Here is a 20,811-nt window from a genome sequence, read left to right on the forward strand (position 1 = left end):
TCCAATGATTAAAGCCTGTGTGGCAACGTTGCAGCTTGGCAAATGTATGACATGTGGTCACAGTGTGAGGTGACTATTGTATGCCAGTTGTATCACCAGGCCACGGCGCAACAGTGCAGAAATAACTGGACACCAGTATAGATTTTTCCATCACACTATTTTAGGATGCCTGCTGTGCATAGTGTATCCGTTGTGTGTGAGCATGTGTTTGCATGCATGTGTCGTCTTGTTTCATAATATATTCCCGCAATTGGAGATGAATGTTGACCTCCATTTTTGCAGTATATTTGTGGTATTGCATTCCACTGCTGTCAGGTGAAAATCATATCTTTGTATCTGAGGATTTTTGTGGCCAGCTGAAGGATTACATGGCTCCTCTACCGCCTGAGAAAATGCTTTAACCTTTTGGGGTTATAAAACCCACTCAAAGCCCTGTTGAATAAAATCCAAACTGCTTTGCCATTGAGATAAATGCGTTGCTGTTTTGTCTGTGAGATGCAAGGTTTTCACCTCACAACAGGTTTGTTTTTGTTTGTGCAAGTGCAATACAATATGAGGAACTCTAGCAGAATGGATAAACAACATGCAGGCTATTTGAAGTAAACACAACAAAGGACCTTCCTGTTATACCTCAGCTCTCTGTAATGTGGTTTATATGCCTGTCTGTAATTTGTTTAATTTTTAGACTCCTGTTCTTCTCCTCCCCTCCATTTCCTCCTCCTCTATTTCTCTTTTTGTGAGCAACAGTGTTTTGAAATAGAAGCAGGCTGATACTGGATTTTTTTTTAAGCTTAGATATGTATGATTAGTCATGCTGAAAAAGGACAACATATTGGTATATTAATATTTGACATTACCCCAAATCCCTGAAATTTGGTTATTGTGGTTATGACAAGATAAACATGTATTGAGTTAGTTATTTTAGAGTTGATACATTTCACTTAACTTATTACAGTTAAATACCACAAGTTATTACATTTCCATATCTTGCAGCATATACAGCAATACCAATATACTGTATCTTTAATAAGCCAGTAGCAGCTGATTAAAGCAGCACACAAACGTAGCATTCTGGCTGTAGTTGTCAAGGCCTAAAGAGCAGTTCTTCTTAACCTGTAGGTCATTTCTGCTTTATTTCTTATGACTTACTGGATAAGAGTCTCTCTAAACTTATACAAGTTATTCATATAAAACTGTAAATCACTCTTAAGTTGAACTGGTCACCACTTGTGGACATATGCAACCTGTGATGAGGGGTCCCAGGTAGACCAGCCAGGTAGGTCACAAGCCAAAAAGGCTGGGAATCTCTGCTATATGGTACTTTGCAGAGTTTGCGGGGTTGATGTACCGACTGTGATTTTTGCTTCTCTGTGCCAGACTGATGTCTTGAGGTGTTTGTCTTGGCTTCACTCTCTGTTTAATCTGGCTGTTCCTGGAATACTGACTGACCTGTGCCGAGGCCAAATGCATCTCTCTGCTCACAACGTCAGCATTTTACCCTTGCTCCTGTCCCTTCTCCTGGTAACTGTTACATTGCACAATTTCACTCCATTTGAATCATTTGTAAATAATTATAAATCTAGCAATATGACTGGGCCTGTATGATAATGCATTACCAGATGATTGCAACTTGGTGGGGCCCCCCATCATATTAATTACTTATTTTTTTAATGGTGCCTGATGTGTTTTTAACTTTTGTCTTCATGTTGTTGTTGTTGTTGTTGTGTTGTCTTTTTAAGTGTTTGAGCTGGTATTGCAAGACAAATTTTCGCACCTATGGACAATAAAGTGTTATCTTATCTTACCTTAAACAAGCAAACAAGATTTTTCTGTTTCCTCAGAGAGCTCCATTTGCCCTCTCTCACCTTTTCCTGTTTGTTGTCTGATGTCAACCCCAGTCCAAAGTTTACTCTGTTACATACATGAGTGTGAGAGTGTTTGCGGACCCGTCTAAGGTTCATAGAGGTTACCTACATTCCCAACATCACCACAGGTAGTAGTGAGGTGTCAATGCCCAATAATGGATTGAATGTTTATTTGGAAAAACCTCCTAGCAGATGACAAATTACAGTACTTCGTTGTTGGCCACCCGTTGATCTGCCATTAATGGGCTGTGCAATAATGCTCTTAAATGTAGCTTATAGTATAAAGTGCTCTAGAGCATGATGTTAGCCATAATGGTAACCTATCTGCACTGAACAGAACCATTATCTGCTCTCTGCTGGGTCAGTAGAGGCTTACAAACATTCCCCATTAACACTATTAAATATTATCACAACAAACAGCAGTTTGCAATGTATCTTGTATTGTTGTTGTTTCGTGGCATATTCTCTTATTCCTGCAAATACATGGCCAAAGTTGTCATACAATGACTATTAACAGGGCATCTACAGTGAAGTTTAATAGCAAATTGTTCTTCAGCTGCTTGACAGATGATCAGTAAACACCAGACTTTTAAATAAAAGAGATGAGCTTTTATTCTGGACATTTCATACTCGCAAACAGCTGTTATTCAGATAAACATATATATCATCATCAAATAGAAATAACCCTTTTAGGCAAATGCCACAATAGGCCATACCAAAGTCAAAACTAGAAGAGGTAGGATGCAAAAAGGTGTGACCCCTACACAATTTTGTTTTAGTTTAACATGTGAGGTGTTCTCTTTTACATTAAAAAGCTAAGAAATGTCTTTCTAATATCCCATCCATTTACATTTTCCTGGCTATCACCATACTATTATTGTAACAAGCTCCAGGAACAAAATATCCCATCTAAGACACTTTGCAGGTAGTCCATGATAAACTTCCCTATTATCCTGGCTGATTTACTAAATGGCATATTAAGACATAACTGGGGAATATATCTGGTGGATTAAATCAATTTCAAACTGACATTGAACCCACGTTGTATCTGCGGAGTAAGTGTTATAAATCTAATCGGATGTGGCATAGAGAACATGTTCAGTGGATTACCCTTGTTAAATTTGTTAAAGGCATGATGTAGCAGAGATGTTTGACATTGTTATGAATTTGATGAGTCAGAATTCCACCATCAAGTACCAGTCCTAGGTCTACTCTCTGATCTTCAGTGTTCAGTGCTGTGCTTTGTATTTCTGCCATTTGGTGTGTAGTCCAACATCTATATGGGAAATGTACACTGAATTGATAACTACAGGATATTCTACATCTGTATACAGGTGCATTGGGGCTATGGTATTTAAATGATACACTTTAGTATTTAAACGCTCCCTATGGGTAACATTGGACCACCAAATGCTGATTTTAGCATCAGACATCAGACTTCCAGTCTCTCTCAATTTTTTTTCTATAGTCTTTAGCTGCTTCTGCAGTCCATGTCCTTATAGGCTATGTGGTGGTTCCCTTACTAACCTAACTTCTGTCCTCAGCTTCCTAGGTTTACTCCACCCCTGGTCCTATATCCACTTCCTTCCTGACCTTATTTCCACATATATCTTTGTCTCATTCCTCAACCTGATTCTTACACCTCACCTTGACGTCATTTCCCGCCAGACCTTTGACCTAAGCACCTAGCTGATCATCATCCCCTATAATGCCCTGACCTGCACAGCCAATAAATGCACCAAGGCCCCTGACTGTCTTAGCACTCACTTCCCAATGCAGTTAAAGTGATCTTTCACTTTGCTGGAGCATTAGACACACAACCTAGTATACATGTATGTGCCCTGTTATGAGTCAACCAGCCACTGTGATCTATACAGAATTTATGTACATCACTATACAGATATTTTTATCTTCACTCTCCAATGGCTTGCAATTTTGGAGAACCTATTCTAGTGTGAAACCCATACATATATATATATATAAATATATATATATCATGTAGTATTAATTGTGCTTTAACAGGACACGACTTTCCCCAACAAAAGGGCAACACTTTAGGTTTTAAAGATTCAAATGTGCCAGTTTTCCAGCAAAGTGAACTATCACTTTAAGAGTTTGGACCAGCAGCTGAAGAGAGCCTTAATAAGATTAGCCCTGCCACTTCACAGCCACAGCTTAAGAGGCACCTCTGCTGACCTGTGTGCCTATATCCAGCAGAGACTGTGCATGTGTATTTGTTTGTGCGTGTATGTATTATAAAATGATGTTTGTTCATTGATGTTAGCTGGTTCATTTGTTGCAAAAATCAAGAGTCAATCAAGTCACGACTATTTTTGTGTGTGTGTGCGTCTGTACATGAACTTGGGCATAGCAAGACAAGCAAGATATGCCTTTACAACACCAATCCCCTCAAGGCAGAATGCAGACAGTATATTAGGTCTGTGGTATGGACATTTTGTCTATATCACGAGATTTATGCCACTCAAGAATTTAGAGTATGCACTCATCCCTTCAACCTCTCAAACATCCCTTCCACCTTGTCTATCGCCAGGCACTCTAGGCTACTAGGCTGTGATTTTTGGATGAAACAGGCTTAAAACAGGCAAGGATTTTAAACCAACAAGAAAACAATTTGTCAAACAAAGAGCACACGGAATCACTGAATTTTCTCTTCTTAGCACTCAGAGATGTCTTGACGACTGTGTGTCTTGTGCTTGAGGTCATGCCAAGGAAACCATAGCCACAAGAAAGCTGGGGTAACTTGACACGGGCACTCTATGGGCTGATGGTGGAAGAAGTGCTGTTGGTTGTGTTGGTTGGGTGTGCCAGATGCCACATGGCTCTAAATGGGCAGTCTGAGGGCACTTTGCGAAAGCCAGGCACCTCACTGGGAAACATTTAAGTTGGCATTAATATCATAATCAGAGGTCTGTTTATTCTCAGGTGGACAGCAGGCAGTTAAACAATCCCCCTCAAAACTACCCCACCATACACCCTCACCAGGGCTGCCTTTCTCCTTCACTCATTCGTCCCTCCATCCATCCCTTCTATTCAGCTATTCTGACCTCTATCCAGCCTTTGCCCCAGGACCTTAAGCCACTTTACATTCCAGACATGTTCCACCATCATGGCCCATCATCACCAGCACAGACTTGACCTGATCAAACATCAGTATTATAGTCAGTGAACACTTATCTGCAGCCAGGGAGTCAGACTCACCAACTGACTGTCATTCCACATTCGGTAGCAACAGGGGAATAATAACTAATGACAAGTTTGTTAACAGAAATAGTTTTATCTTTTGTGTTCTGTTTGGTATGCTGCAGACCTTGGGAGTTTAATAGTTCATAAATCTAAATCATACAGACTTTTACTTTGTATCCATGATTGGTTTTGAGGGCACAGCTAACTCAGTATTATATCTCGCTGTACAGGGTGCACACCTCACACACACACCCTTAAGGTCAAATTCATATTTTAATTAATTATTTATGTATTATTTTTGGCTAATTGGTTGATTAGCAGTAATTTGGAGGCCTCTGGTTCTCTAAAAGAATGCAGAAATGAAGGTGATACCTATGAAACATGAGAGTTAGTTACCGGTCTAATTAAAAATGCTCTTCAACAGCCTTTTTGACATGAAATAAATTAAACCTGCATAAAAAAGGTTTTCTAAATGGATGTGTTTTTACAAGACATAACACTTACGTTATGCTTATGTGTGTCGCCCTAGAATGAAATAGCATTTAAGAATGAATACATTTAATAGCTTCTGACTAATGGGCTCTGGCATTTTACTCCATTGTAGTGTTTTTCTTTCTGTTGTGAGCAATGAAGTGATATGTCTTCATTAGGATATAATGAGGCAACAACAGCTGTTCACATACATGGAGCTTTCCAACTGACTGTAGATAGGACAATCTACTGATAACTTAGTAAGTAAACAATATCCAGGCCTCTCTCTCTCTCTTGCACTCTGTCTGTCTGTCTCTTTCTGTACTTTCTCTCAGGCCTTATCTAGCGTTGAATGTTTTTCACTTAAACTCATACTCTGCTAACATGCCCATCACCCATCGCCAAATAGGCCGGCTGTTACAAAACACTCTGTTTCATGCCAGGGTGCTGGCTCTGGCAACACATCTCAGCCACCTCCCAATGTCATGTGTGTGTGTGTGTGTGTGTGTGTGTGTGTGAGAGAGAGAGAGAGAGAGAGAGAGAGAGAGAGAGAGAGAGAGAGAGAGAGAGAGAGAGAAAGAGATTAAGAGTGGAAATGAAAAGACTCCAAGTCAGAGATTGACATAGATGTCTGTGTGTTTCTGTGCATTTGTCAGTTGTTTACTGTTCTTCTACCCGGGATCATTTAGGAATGCTCATTTCACTTTCACCCTTCACCTTTGACCTCTGAATTTTCTTCCCAGAGGAACAGATTGAAATTCCTGTGTTGATGCATTTTTGTCTTGTTCCTCTGCAAAACAAAAATGCTTCATCTTGCCAAACAAACAAGCAAATGATCTCATACTGTAGATCTGCAGACGCACATATGATATGTCATGTTTGTTCATGTGTGTGTATGTGTGTGTGTGCGTGTGTGTTTGTCCGGGCTGAAGGTAGAATTTAATCTTTGATACTGTTATCAGTTCCTTGGTGCTGAAGGACTGTTTGGAAGACCCACTGCAGCTCTGACCTACTTGTGTCAGTGCATGGGGCTGCATGTAGACTGTTTTCATTGAGTGTGCGTTGCATGTGTGTGTTTAATAGCGCTGGATACGGTGTGTGTTTGAGGCGAACTCTCTGTGGATGTGGGGATTGTGAGAAGCTGGGTGTTTTGACAGCTTTAGAACAGTTCCAGTACAGTGCTGAGGCAGGGGGTGTGCGGCCTGTTGGATATTTGGGCGAGCTGTAGGGGTGAGAATAGGGTCAGGGAGGGGAGGAGATGAGGAGAGAGAGAGAGAGTTTCATACCAAAATGCTCTGTGTCCATAAAAGTGATACCCGATGTCCATTGCTTAATATTAAATAAACTTATGATTTTATCTGAAATCAATCAATCTGAGCCCAAATATGTTCACTTTCACCATATGACAGGTAGAGAATTTTACTGAAACACCAGCAACTGTTTTGTGAAAACAGGTGTCAGAGGAGTTGCCCTTCTTGAATGTTTGATGAAAAGTGAGATGAAGGCATTTACAGAGGTAATATTAAAGTATTATTATAAAACATTGTAAAGGGTATCCTCAGGATACCAAATTGTGATGTAATGAGCTCGAATTAAGTGTTTTTGTCTAAATAAACAAATTCAACCCTTCAACAAATCTCGAGGAGCATTGGATGGCATTGAATATACTGCGGACTAAACGGCGTATTTGTCCAAGCAGCAGGACACTACCTGTTGAGGTAGTTATGCCAAAGAATGATCTCAGCTCATTCTCCCAACTCGAATCTCACCAAAGTGTAAAAGCATTGGGAGTAGACTTCCCACACATTTAAAAAAAGAGCGATAAAGCATGTAAACAAAGCCGCGCTGTCCTTTCCATATAGCTGAAAAGGCCAGACATAGGCTCAGCCTGTGCTGCTTGAGAATTTTCTCACAAGTACACCTCTCTAACAAAGGGGCTGCCTCGCCACATTTCTAAGCTCTCTCAGTGCCAGTGCTGTTGAACCCCTGCTTTCTCCAGCAGCATTCCAGCCCATCTTTCATGCTGTTTCATTCTGACCATGCCAGCCAGGTCAGGGGCCAGAGTTTTCTCAGGGCTTCAAGACAACACTGGACAAATAGATATACAAAAAGACATCTCCACTTTGTTGCACATTAAACTATTGTTCCCTTAACTGTGGTGCTGTGCTATTGTGTGTGCGCTTTTGCATATTTTGTGCAAGAACATGTATAAAAACACACATCGTTATGAGTTTGTTGGGATAGACTGAGGAGCAGAAGGGTCAGGTAATAGATTTGTGGTTTGCTATAGCATTATCCTGCTTCATTAAACTCTTTCACTCTAGACATACAGACTGGCAGCCACTGCTGATCAACACTGTCACAAAGATGTAAGCTCTCGGTGCAGTGGCCTTCAGTGACAACACTGAGCAGAGAGTGCTTATTCCTCCTTTGTTTTCCGAGAGGTCAGTACCAAAACTTACCAGTAGATGTCTGTCTTCAGTCTCCCACAGTCATGAACGGAAGTTGGTAGATTAGACTGTCCACTGTCCCTGTATGGCCAAACACGGCAAAATGTCCAAAATGAAATGTAAGATAAAATGTAATCTAATACAAATTCCACTTTGCACCTCATATCTCAGATTGCAGGCATGGCTGTATATAAAAGATAAATGACTCAGAAGAAGGTTCCTGTCTTAAAAACATGCCTGGGCAAAGTCTTTAGCTGGATAACATCACATTAACAAAGCAATTTAAGTTTAAAGTAAAAATAGTTTTTGCTGGCAGAATAGTGACATATTTTACCTCCTACATGGCAGCATTTTTCTTCTCTGGTACAGCCTAACATTCCAGAAATGCATTCCCAGACATTGAGATCTTGGAAAAATGTGAAGGCCAAAAAAACCTTTTTTTCTTGGCTCCTGTATTGGCTTTTGTAGAAATACACAAGTGTTGCTATGTGATAGCTAGTTGCTATGCCTGAATACCCAGAATAACCATAGGAGGGAAAAAAAAATCTCTTCATTGCCTATGAGTAATAACTACACCATTGAATCATTTATCCGGATTTTTGTTTGCATAGGGAATTACTTATATGAATGAGCAAGAATTAAAGGAGAGTTCAAGCTGAGATCAGATGGATATTTATAATATAATTTATATTTTTTGGCACATTTTTATTTATATTAGTCTTGGTAAATATGCTTTATGTTTTATTTTTTTAAATGCCCAATCCCTTGTAATAATGAGAGTCATAATGACAGAGAGTCTACACATACAGCTGTGCTCAAGTGTTTCACCAACAAAAGACAGCATGCTTTGTGGGCTGTATTGAGTTAACCGGATGGAAAAAGCACAGTTTTGCAGGATATGATTGGTTCCTGTGTCCTAATCGCTTATGAAACATTCAAGTGGTAATTTTCAGCTCCGTCATTCGACACCTCAAATCTTGTATTAAATTTCTTTGGAGTCTTCAGCCGCTTTTGTTGGGTGATATTTGTGTTAAGGGATTCTATTTGATTGCGTTTCTCTAGCTCTAAGTCTACCAGCACAGCAACACTGAAAATGCAAGCGAAAATGCAAACATCAAGGGTTCAATATCATGTTGGAATGAATGCACAACCCATCCGTTTTATAATATGCCTATCAAATGTTCTTATCATTAATGTCTTCTATGCTTTCTATTCTAACCCCAAACATGTCACGGCCGTGCAGCTGGGGTAGCCTATATGTTACAGTGGAGGCTTAGGTGTGCCGTTCTACTCCAAATAATATTTCTTTCTGAGAGCACCTGAACGCAGCACAATATCAGTTGGTCGACTTGTGTCGTGACGCGCAGTCGTGGAGGCATGCCTAAGAGGAAATCAGCTGGGGAAACACCAACAGAAGGAGGTGGCTTAGACAGAAATACATTTAGGCCGGTTATGTTTACATTTTATCGTAAAGGTGTCTGATTAAAAACACAACAGCATATCAGGTCTACAGCAGCGAGTCGGTAGCCTACTTGTTGAGGACTGTGGGACGCTGGGTTAAGAAGGCAGCGAGGGGAAGTAAGAGGAGAGGATGTGAAAGGGCAGAGGTTCTGCAGGCTGTGTGCTCTCTGGCATAAACAACGGGACCACCGCGACCACGTCTTCATTCTCCGCGCGTTTTTGTCCGGTTTGAGCGACCGGCTGAACCACCAGCAGAGTGGTATGTGGGTCAATTCCGGAACCGTCGGAAGGTAGGGACCCCTCCTGCAGCAGTACAGGTCACATGCTCCCAATGCCCTTCTTGTTGTGCACTAAGCAATCCACCCAGCGCTTAATTTTAATATCCGTTACTCTAAAGATTCAGCAATCATGAGCTGTCATGCTCATTGTCCTTGATGGGTTTTTAATCTCCTCTTAAATCTCTATAATGTCCCTGTAATAGTCTTAAAGGCTCCTATATGTGACACGTTTTACATTATTTTAGCAAGACATGTTACAATGGAAGATGTTTTCTTTAATCCCACGCGTGCTGCACAGACTGCTTTAGAGCATTTCGATTCAGTGAGTGTTGTAGTGCAGCGGATGGGCTTGGCACATTACGCATGATTTATCAGCGCATCATTTGGGATGTAGGCTGAGATCTACCTGCCTTTTACAACATCGATATGTGAAATACATCTTACCGCCGTACTAAACGTGATGTCTAACCTGCATTTTATTTCACAACACAGGGATACTGATACAATAGGCTAGATTGGCCGATTCGTTGAATCGAATTCCCAAAAATATGAATGAGCCAGGTAGTTATGAATGACTGCGGGGGAGAGGGAGAGCACGAGGTGCTTTTCATTGATGAGTGTAGTGATGCTACAGCACCGTATTTAGTGGAACGGAATGCATTGCGGATCAAAAACTGTGGCAATAGACACCGTGCAGAATCTCAGTTTGTAAGAATCCACGCGCACTCGTGCACGCACGCGCATGAATAGACTCACACACATAGGCTACACACACACTGAAAAGAAATGTAATGCTGATCCTGTGGGTATGACGTCATCGGAGGACGTGTTACAGCAGGTGGCTTGACTGCTGAAGAAGCCTCTCACTATACCTGGAAATGAATAAATAAATAATATTGTACACCAGGAGCTTTTAATCTCGCCATATATTCATTTCCACTCATCAGCAATTAATCATATCTGCAGGATTTGGTTACATAAACAATTTGGCACACTTCTCTTCCATCTTGTGCAATCTTTGTCTTTTGGCCAATATATTTTTCTCTTGAAAAGATGTCTATTACTCTAATGGCTACCCTGTGACTAAGGCTCATCCTTTTGTGGAAACACCAACTGTTATACATTTTATTATTTATTCTAGCATTACTAAATATTCTTTTCACATCCTTGTACAAATAATTTATTAGCCTAGTTCTGTTAATGAATCAATGATCAGGGCTGTCATAATGTATAACATCAGATAGATCTAGTACAGAGCTTCTTATGGTTGATGATGATGCCCAACCAGTTTGTCTGTGTCAACAGCTTTGAGATAACATAGTGCAGCACTGACAAACCCACATGGAACGGTCAGCCCGCATTATATGACGTCTTGAATGTTCTGACCCGTGTATCAGGCTGTAGAGGAAGGTAGTAAGGGATAATAGACCTTGAAATTGTGTACTATATGTTTTATGCTTTCTGTGTGTGTTCTCTTAGGTTTGAACCCAGTATGTTATAACATTGACCGCAGAGCTTTGGTGGGAAAAAAGTGTTGTACTTTTAACAATGTTCAGCTCTGTTTTTGGTAGTTTGCAAATATACTGTATAATAGTTTGATAATAAGGGTCCAGGCTATTTTGAGTTGAAAGGACCAGGGCCTTATATTCTAGCCCATTTTTAAAATGTATTTTACATTATGTTTAAATCCCCTGTTACATTCCCGAAGGAAATATGCGGCCTGGAATATCGTCTTCCAGACAGACCTAATCCACCTCCCCTTCGATAAAGTTACACTCATATTTGGGTCACTGACTGAGTACTTTAGCTCAATGTTAAAGTATTCACAATCGCTTTGACTCATTTTAATAGACAAAGAAGAACACTATCAGAACATTATATATATATATCTTTTTTTTTCTTCTTCTCCTAAGCATAGTCAAAACAGTCACAAAGAAAGTACTGTAATGTTCAATGGCAAAGGAATTGACATCTCATACCTGTTTATTTTATCAGAAAAAAAGTCCAGAAAAGAAAATAGTAAAAATGGGTGAGAAAGTGGAGAGGTGATAGAAGAAAAGGGATCCTAGGAGATACTGACCAGAAAAATGTTACATACTGTGTGTGGATACTGGAAAAAATAAGGGTGTGAAATAGAAACGAGAAACAAGTTAAGACAGCTAGAGAGATGGAGAGAAAGCGTAGGTGGAAAATATGGACAGGGGAGGAGGAGGAGGAAGATGATGGGGAGGGTTAAAGGAAATTAGGGCATCAAGAGGAGCCTTCCTGTGTTTACAAAGCATAATTGCAGCAGAGAGAAGAGAGGAGGAAGGCTTTCTTAAGCAGGCTGACATGCTGCTCCCAAAGACCATCTCATTCATTAGGATTGATTGCTTACATATCGCTGTCTGCCACGGGCCGCCGCACAATAATACCAGTACCGGCATCTGCAGTGGGTGAGGCAAGTACGTGCCGGCATGCATGTGTGTATGCATGTCTGTGCTAGTATGTGTGAGTCTGAGGTCTACTGTCAGCCATCCAGGGAGCCAAGCAGAGGCAACAGACCAGGTTATGTAACCAGTCTGTGCCAGCTGTGCCTGTGGCACTCACTGTATAAAACACCCACATAACACACACACACACACACACACACACACACACACACACACACACACACACACACACCTGAAAAGCATACACCAGTACTAATGGGTAGACTTTTTCTTTCATAGGAGCAGACGTTTGACAAAAAATAGTTATAAAAGAATTAGGTTGCATACATGACTACACATGTAGCCATCATTTCTTCCAACAATTACACATGGACACTTTGACCATGCAGTCAAGCCTGCGATAGTGTAAACTCCAAAGCTCTGTGTGAGTGTGCAAGTGTTGGCCCATGAATAAAGTGGGTTGTTATTGGGGTCATTTTGTTTTGCAGTGCTGGGTGGAGGGAGCGGAGAGGCAGGCGGCCCAGACAGGGTGTTGAGGTGAACTCTAGCCCTAAGGAAGAGGACAAAAAAGAGGCGGATGGGGGCTGCGGAGAGCATTGGGATGAGCAGTTGCTGCCAGTGGATTGCTAAAGGCATTGCGTAACAGAGAGAGGGAGACAGAGGGGAAAGCAAACTGGGTGTGGGAGAGCTGTCTGCTTAATGCTTCTCCTTGATTGCTATCCAGAAAAGTGTGAGGTCGTAGATAGATGGATGACGTCTAATAAAAGGGGCGAAGGGGGCATGCTGTTGGATGAGACAGAAAAAACTGGGAGAGGACAAGAAAGAGGGGCGATGGAGTGAGGTTACTCAAAGACAATGAGGGAAGTGAAGGATGGAATAACTGTGAGCTGGAGAATTACAATTGGAGAATGAATACAGAATGGGAAGGAGAGTGGAGGGAGTTTGTGAGTGGGTCAGAATGTGTGGTTGAGTGGGCACAGCTGGGCACAGCTGGGAACAAACCAGACAGACCTAGACAGACAGAATAATAAATGAAGGATTAAGAAAGGAAGTGTATAAAAAAACAAGAGGTAAAGATGCCAGGAACTGTGCAATGAGGTAGAGCTGTAAGCCATATCCTTATGAAACCCCCTCTGGCCTTAAAGCAAAGCCATACTGAGATGCACACTATCCAAATTATGCATGAGCTTCTTTGTCTGTCTGGTCCTCCTGCACCGAACACGCACACACTTTCCAGAGTAAACCAGAAGGTCGGTGTTTGTGTTTTGAGTGGACGTTTGAGTTCCTGTCACAGCGTTCCTATCACTGTCGTCTTGCCTACACCTGTCAATATGCCACTATAGGAGTCAGAAATACATGCACAAAAACTTGGACAGAATCTCATTCTCTCGTTCACACACACATTCTATTGTTACATGCCAACACTTCTTTGCCCTTGCGGCCTCCTTTGCTGCCTTGTTGGGAAGATGATGAGGTCTAGACATCTGTGTGCAGTTAACTATAGGTCACTGGCTAAAAATGAAACCTGAGCTTTGCAGCTTCTCTTTCCACTCCTCTGAGCTGCTCTGCTCTGCTCTCAAAGTCTCCGGCTTCTGCTCATCCCTCTGTCGTGCAATTAAAAATAATTGTTTGTGAAAGCTTATACAGTTTAAATATAAACCTGAGAGTGGTGCATACGTATCTATCAAGTGCAGTGGTGTGCGAGTAAGCAATTGTGTGTTGACTGATGCATGACCAGAGTCTCGCTCTGAGCGCGATGCAGAGCCTCAGATGGAGGATGATATCTGGGAGCTGGGTACTCTTGATCCCCCTGAGAAACTGTCCACACCACCACCAACGCCACCTCCCAGTTACATCATTGCTCGCATGATTCCGGCCCTAAGCTCATTACCACATGCACACACATGCATGCACACTCACATTGCCCATATGCGTACAGACTTCCAGACCGGTCTGACTTCCAGGGGTCAGTAGTAGAGGGTGCTGAACTGTACTTTTGTCTCTTTTTTTCTATCTGTCTCTATCAGCCTTGGTTATTGTTGGTCATGCCCTTTTGATCCCAGTGGCATGACTGACTGATTCTAATGCTGGGCGGACAGTCCCTCTCTTTCTCTCTAAGACTCTAATAATCCCCTCCCTGCCTTGTCTCTCTTGCATTCCCCTTTGCTTATCTACTGTTGCATTGGAAACACTAGGAATTAACATACTATGTATCCTCTCTCCCCCTTACATATTGTTTACATATTGTGAATATTACAGAACCAATTGTGTAGTATGTCAGGCTTCATACTTGGTCCTTCATATCTCTTTTCCTAATACAGCACTAAGAGGGCTGCTGTTTTGGCAGCTGCTGTGACCATTAGGCATATAGCTGTTAAATAAGTGCAAGGTTGTGGTAACTTTTTATTGCTTCTTCTATCTCTCTCCTCTACCTGTAGTACGTGTCTCTGAAGATGTCGCAGCCAGACAGGTGGCAATGGACAAAGGGTATTTATAACTCTGAAAGGCACAGCTTTATCTGTTCCATATGGACCATTCAGGAAACTGCCTTAACTGTTCACTCTTTACTTCAGCTCAGATAGACAAAGGTAGGCTCTCTGTGCTTCCTGGCTTACAAAATTGGGAATCCTTTTGACAGGAAAGATGTCAAATCATTGTCTGAGGTATGTGGGGAAGAACTTAGTTCTATCTAGCAGCAGTGGTATTATGAACAGGTTGGAAGTGTATTTAGACACAAAGAGCAGGTCATGGTTGATTAGCAGGGTGCACACATGGCTCATGTGTCCGATGAATAGATGCCATTTTTAGCTGCTGGTGTTTGTCAGTGTTGCAGTGGCATCCACGTCAATGGAATAGCAAGTGAAGGCCTTTATGAATGTTTCAGAGGCTCTATTTATGGGGCCTTGGGGTGGGTCTTTGAACTAGTTGCTAGGACGGATGGACTGATTAGCCGACTGCAGGTCTTTCGGTGTGTGGGCTGGTTATGCAATACAGCAGATTCTTTCAGGAATGTTTTAGAAAATAGGTTCAGTATTAACATGTGTTTTGACATGTCAGAAATGTTTGTAAGCAGTTTATGGGAAGGGGATTTTGATAAGCTTTTCACAGTAATGTGTGCTTTTAAAAGAGGAAGTCGGTTGAGCTGTGTGTATAACCACTTCTGTCTTGTGCTACGGCGTTAACTGTTGGTCAAACATGCAACAAAATGTCTGCGCCTCCCTCTGTGTAAGCCTACAATAAATATGTTTGACCCCAACAGATGATGCACATCTCCCCCTGGGCTCCTGAATGACCTAAAAAACTAAATACAAATGCATTTGTGAGGGATTGGTGTCTTTTTATTGTTGCCATGTAGATATATCATCACTTTGCATTATGTTTTCTCTGAAGTGAAGATGCTATCAAGAGGGGGACAGATAGGATGATCGACAGACAAGGAGAGAAAAGGATAGAGAGCTCAAGGGAGGTCTCTCTCTTTTCTTTCTCTCTTTGCTGTTACAGAAATAGCTCTGCGGTCCCTCCATTCCTTAGCCTGCGAACCATGTGTTCTGTTGAGGAGTTTGGCAGAAGCAGCTACGGGGGCTTGGAGCCTTAACAACGCTTCCTGGACCGGGCCAGAGTTAGAAGCTACTGTGCCTGGTGCCAGTTGCTTTCATTGCGTTATCAATGTGATTTAAATATTCCATGAATGTTGAATTAACATCTTTTCTTCCACTCTCTCTTTTTACCTACTCTCCAGGGCCCTCTCCATGGATATAGACACAGACTATGAGCGGCCCAATGTGGAAACCATTAAATGTGTGGTGGTAGGGGATAATGCAGTAGGCAAGACCAGGCTAATCTGCGCCCGGGCCTGCAATGCCACCCTCACACAGTATCAGCTGCTTGCCACCCACGTGCCAACCGTCTGGGCCATCGACCAGTACCGTGTATGCCAGGAGGTGGGCAGATACATACACATAAACACACATAGCCAAACACAGTGTGGAATTAGCCACATACAGACAAACTCTGGTACACTTTTGAACAGCAAAATAGTCTTGGGAAGGAACTTATTTTGGTGGAACTTTTGCACCTCTTAAAAGAAAACACTGTTAACTGTTCACACAATACAGTGATGAAGCTATTTAAATTAGCTGGATACATTGTTGATCTTACCAGTGTATCGCCATGTGTACTTCATCCATAGCAATTCCGTCAACCGGCCCCAAAACATCCCAGTTAGATAGTAAATGCCTTAAACAAAAATTTAAATCTTTACAATCATTCACCAAAAGAACCAAGCAGAGCTGCCTTGTTCGCTCGCATGTCTGCCTGTTAACTTGTGCACGATCCAAATTTTCTTCGAATTGCCATTTTCAGTGTGGCTTGCTAGCTTGAAGTTTTTTGTTGTTTATTTCTGCAAGGATGGGGTTTTGAGAAAGGCAACATACAAAGAGTGGAAGGTGAGGGGCAAAGCCTGACACCAGGCTTTGATGTCAGGCTTTGTCCTGGAAATGTACTTCCGTTGATCCAGACTAATGGGGATTAAGTCGCTTTTGGAGCCAGCCTTGAGTGACCAGTCGATGAACTAGTGTTTTTGGCACTTCCGCGTTGGCTTCATTTATCAGCACAGCACGCTTGGGAAAATATCTATTTTTCAGGCCTATGAAATACAACTTAATTCTAAAAACAATGCAGTTTGAAATTGTACCTTTTTTTTTTTCTTCCCATGTGATTGCAAACATCAAAATGAAGTTAAGACCTTTTAACCTGCTTACATATTACATTTCTCTGTGTTGCAGGTGTTAGAGAGATCTCGTGATGTAGTGGATGAGGTCAGTGTGTCCCTGAGGCTATGGGACACATTCGGGGATCATCACAAAGACAGACGATTCGCCTATGGCAGGTGAGCAGATGCATACACGACAGACCGACACGCACGCATGCAGGCATCCAGACATTCTACAAACCAAGACCTAGTTACTGACCCAATAACACAATTACTGGCTGACCCCAAGGTTAACTACATTGCAACACGCTCCTCTTTCATAATTGGTGCAGCCAAAAGAATGCTTTGCTTTGGCTGTAGAATTTGTAAAGCCTTGACACAATTTCCTTGGACAAATATGTGACCAAATTCATTCCCGGCTCATTTAGGAGAAAGTAACTTACAATGAGAATGTAACTAATCTGTCACACCCACATAAACATGCCCACATAACATTGACTTACCCAAAAGTTGTTTTTTGTGTAATCCAGCTGCCACGCTTTTTAGTTGAACTCTCTGCCCTCAAGCTGTTACATCCTTCCTCCACCAGACATGATTGGATCATCACTCTATCCTCTTACTCCCCATCCCTTTATCAAAGCTGCTTTATTGGCATGAATTGCAAAAGTACTTATTGCCAAAGCAAAACCAGCAAATATCAATTCACATGACAGTAACAGAAAAGTGAAGATGCCTACATCATTAAATGAGTTCTGTTAATAGACAATTCATTATTAACCCACATATTTATCTAAATACAATCATTTTGGGTTTAATTTTTTTCTTTTGTAACAATGCTGATTGTATTATCGTTTACATATTATTTTATACCATTTAATCTATTTTATGCATATCTTTCATAATCGAAAGTGTCTCTTACATAGTCATACGCCCTAACCAGACACAAACATCCACACACACATACATGTACATGTTACACTGCCATCTGGGAGTTCTCTCAAGGGTGTGGGTGGATGCACTTTGTGTAACATGTCACCCTGTCACCTTTTTGCAAGTGCATCTGCTTGACAGAAGGTCCGTTTGTGCATTTGTAGGTTGCGTATAGTTTCAGTGTGTGGCTCAAATTCCCTCCCCTCTGTGGTGTCCTTCCACGTTCTCAGTGTCTGTACATCTGCACAGTGATCTGCCTCTCTTTGTGTGTGTTCTGGCGTGTGTGCGCTTGTGTGTCTGTCTGTCTGAATGTCCTGTATGCTTTGTCAGCCTGCAGTCAGCTGATAAAGACAGTGCCAGCTCAGCTGTTTTCTGCCTGCCTCCCTGGCATCTGCAGCTCCAGGCATCAACCTCCCCTCCTCTTCCAGCTCTGTTCATCCACTCATTCATTTGGACCGTGCCCTCTCCTCCAACCTGCCCTCAGACTCCTCCACCTCACCTTTACCTCCCCTCTCCCTCATAATCCCATAATTCCATAATTCAACTCCCATCATTTGCCTCCTCTATAGACCCTTTCAATGGAATTCCATTGCTAGGCAACAACCTGGACCCTTGTTAAACTTCATGTCCAATGGTGTCATTCACATACGCTGCAACAGGAAATCACCTTCATTGTCATTTAGAATGTTTATGTTTACATAACTGTGAAATGGTCTTTAGCCTTGACACTTTGCTGCTCCAAAACCCTCTCCACACCTTCCTCCACTCTCAGCCTTTTGTTGATATCAAAACATCACATTGTTAGACAATACCCAGACTGTCACATGCTTTGTTAGGAGAGGAACATTCTGGTTGGGAAAACAATCTTGGCCTGAAAATAGGCTAAGCCAAACTTAACCTGAGCCAACCTCAACTTAATTTTTTTTTCAGTCAGCAGAAATTCATTTTTGTTTTTTGGCTAAATATGCAAAACAATATCATATTGCACCTGTAAGCATTTGTTCTTGTAAGCAGTTTAAGAGGTGCCATATTAACTTTTATAATACTGTATAGTTGTGACAGACTTAATGACGATGAGGGGTGTCATGCCAGCCTGTGTGATTTCAGAGTGATACACGTATGCCTGCATAAGACCCATTTATCAATTTCTTTATTGCAACAGAAAATCAGATTATCTGGGACATCTCTGTTGTGTTTGTGCGAGGGCCTGTTTCCATATACTGTATGTGTCTCTTCTTACATAATCTGGCAGCTGATGACCTTTGTAGTTTGAATCCACCACATACACACACATGCACGGTCCGCACACACAGAAAGCAATACATAACAGTCACTGGTGGAGCTATTTATTATGCATTTGTGTTGGTGGTAAATAATTAGTGATAGAACAGTGGACAGGTTACATACATAAAAATACAATATGTAGGTCATCCGGGTTGACCTCCAGGTTGAACCTGGAAATAGCTCTGCAGTGCAAAGTAGTTGTACTAAAGGATTATTCTAGCGCTCATTTTTAATTACCTCACCTTCACTCTCAGACTTTCAAATAGCTGCTTTTTATAGATGGGTCAAGATCGGACAGATTTACAGTAAAAGCCTTCTGGGGCTCATATTTCAGTAGTGTTATGCTAACAACATAAAGTTATACTGGCACATAATGGCAGTAAATCCTAGATATGAAAAAAGAAATCATGTAACCATGCAAACAAAGAAACGTACACATAACATGACCTCAAACAGACTATGCCATGGTAATGATCCTTTGACAAAGTGCTAATGGGCATTCCTGTGTGTGTGAGAGTGTGTGTGTGTGTGTGTGTGTGTGTGAGAGTGTGTGTGTGTTGTGTGTGTGTTGTGTGTGTGTTGTGTGTGTGTGTGTGTGTGTGTGTGTGTGTGTGTGTGAGAGAGAGCGGTGATGTAATGCTTTGGTGGTGTAGTGTTATGTTATGTCCTTGGGAGTATAAGCTTTTCAGAGATTACATTAGTGAAAGTAAAGTTGGACTATGGAACCTGTGTCTACACTGTAAACATATTCCTTTGTAGAGAGTTATTTGATTTAGTGCTGTTTGTGCATGTTTGTATGTAAATTAAGTTGTTTTTTAAAACCTTTTCAAGGATGCTTCCTTTTTTGAAGATTTTTTTTTTGAACACTTTAAAACTGTTGAAATTTTGGAACCTCTCTTTGTTGGCCTCATTTGCACAATTTTTTGTGCAAATGATATAAACGTATTCACATCATTTGATTTTAAAGTTAAATAGATAAAAAAGCAGATAATATAATATTTTTTTTTAAATATAAAGTGTAGCCTTTTTCTACTCAACAAATAGACCTGTAAAAAGAGAAGTGTTTAAGTGGGTTCAGGTTTAGCATCTCACATCTGTTATAGTGGTGTATAGTGCATGCCTGACAAATGTCAAAAACAGGATTAGACATTTCATTATCTGCAGCCTATCAATGATGGTTAATGTAGCACAAAAGTTAAACAAGCGATGCTAATGCAAAATACGCCTGGTCTTGTGCTGCTGCGGTCAAAAGCCTTGTGTTGTGTTATTTTAAGAAGTAGATCATTTAGGAATTATAGATTCTTGCACTGTCAGCATTGTGCTGGTACTAAATGTTCAGTCTCACCGACACAGAGAAATTTAACATTACCTAGAAACAGGCACAAACATGCCACATAAGTATCAGCACCAGAGAACAGCTGTAAGTACTGCTGTCTGCTTGCTCAAACACGTTGGTTGAGGAAATTAATTGTGTGTGTGTGTGTGTGTGTGTGTGTGTGTGTGTATGTATGTATGTGTTCTGATCTATTCTTGGCTTTCTCTTGCCTTGGAGGGCTTAGGGATATTTATGTAAGAAAGAGAGAGAAAAAGCGATGGGCCACACAGATCACCATCCCAGAGGCCCAGACACACACACACACACACACACACACATACGTCCAGTGACCCCAGCTCTCTCGATGGCACTGTCCATGCTTCCACAATGCCTTGGGGCAGCTGAAAAAG

The 20,811-nt window shown here is 41.4% G+C and overlaps 1 protein-coding gene across 8 annotated transcripts in view; it reads left to right on the top strand.

The window, feature by feature from the left end:
- rhobtb4 (Rho related BTB domain containing 4) overlaps positions 1–20,811 on the top strand; it is a 46,570-nt gene that overhangs the window by 6,860 nt on the left and 18,899 nt on the right. For 4 of the 8 annotated variants that reach the window (XM_078250505.1, XM_078250506.1, XM_078250503.1 and 1 more), the window contains exons 3-4: positions 15,901–16,102; positions 16,946–17,049. In XM_078250505.1, coding sequence (XP_078106631.1) covers positions 15,911–16,102; positions 16,946–17,049 — 296 coding nt within the window. In that variant the 5' untranslated portion in view covers positions 15,901–15,910. Of the gene's footprint in view, positions 1–9,375; positions 9,742–12,006; positions 12,174–15,900; positions 16,103–16,945; positions 17,050–20,811 lie in introns of those variants that run through there. The other 4 variants (XM_078250502.1, XM_078250509.1, XM_078250508.1 and 1 more) reach the window with 4 other exon arrangements.

This window comes from Sander vitreus, chromosome 5, assembly GCF_031162955.1.
Source record: "Sander vitreus isolate 19-12246 chromosome 5, sanVit1, whole genome shotgun sequence".
In the NCBI taxonomy this organism is placed as follows: Eukaryota; Metazoa; Chordata; class Actinopteri; order Perciformes; family Percidae; genus Sander; species Sander vitreus.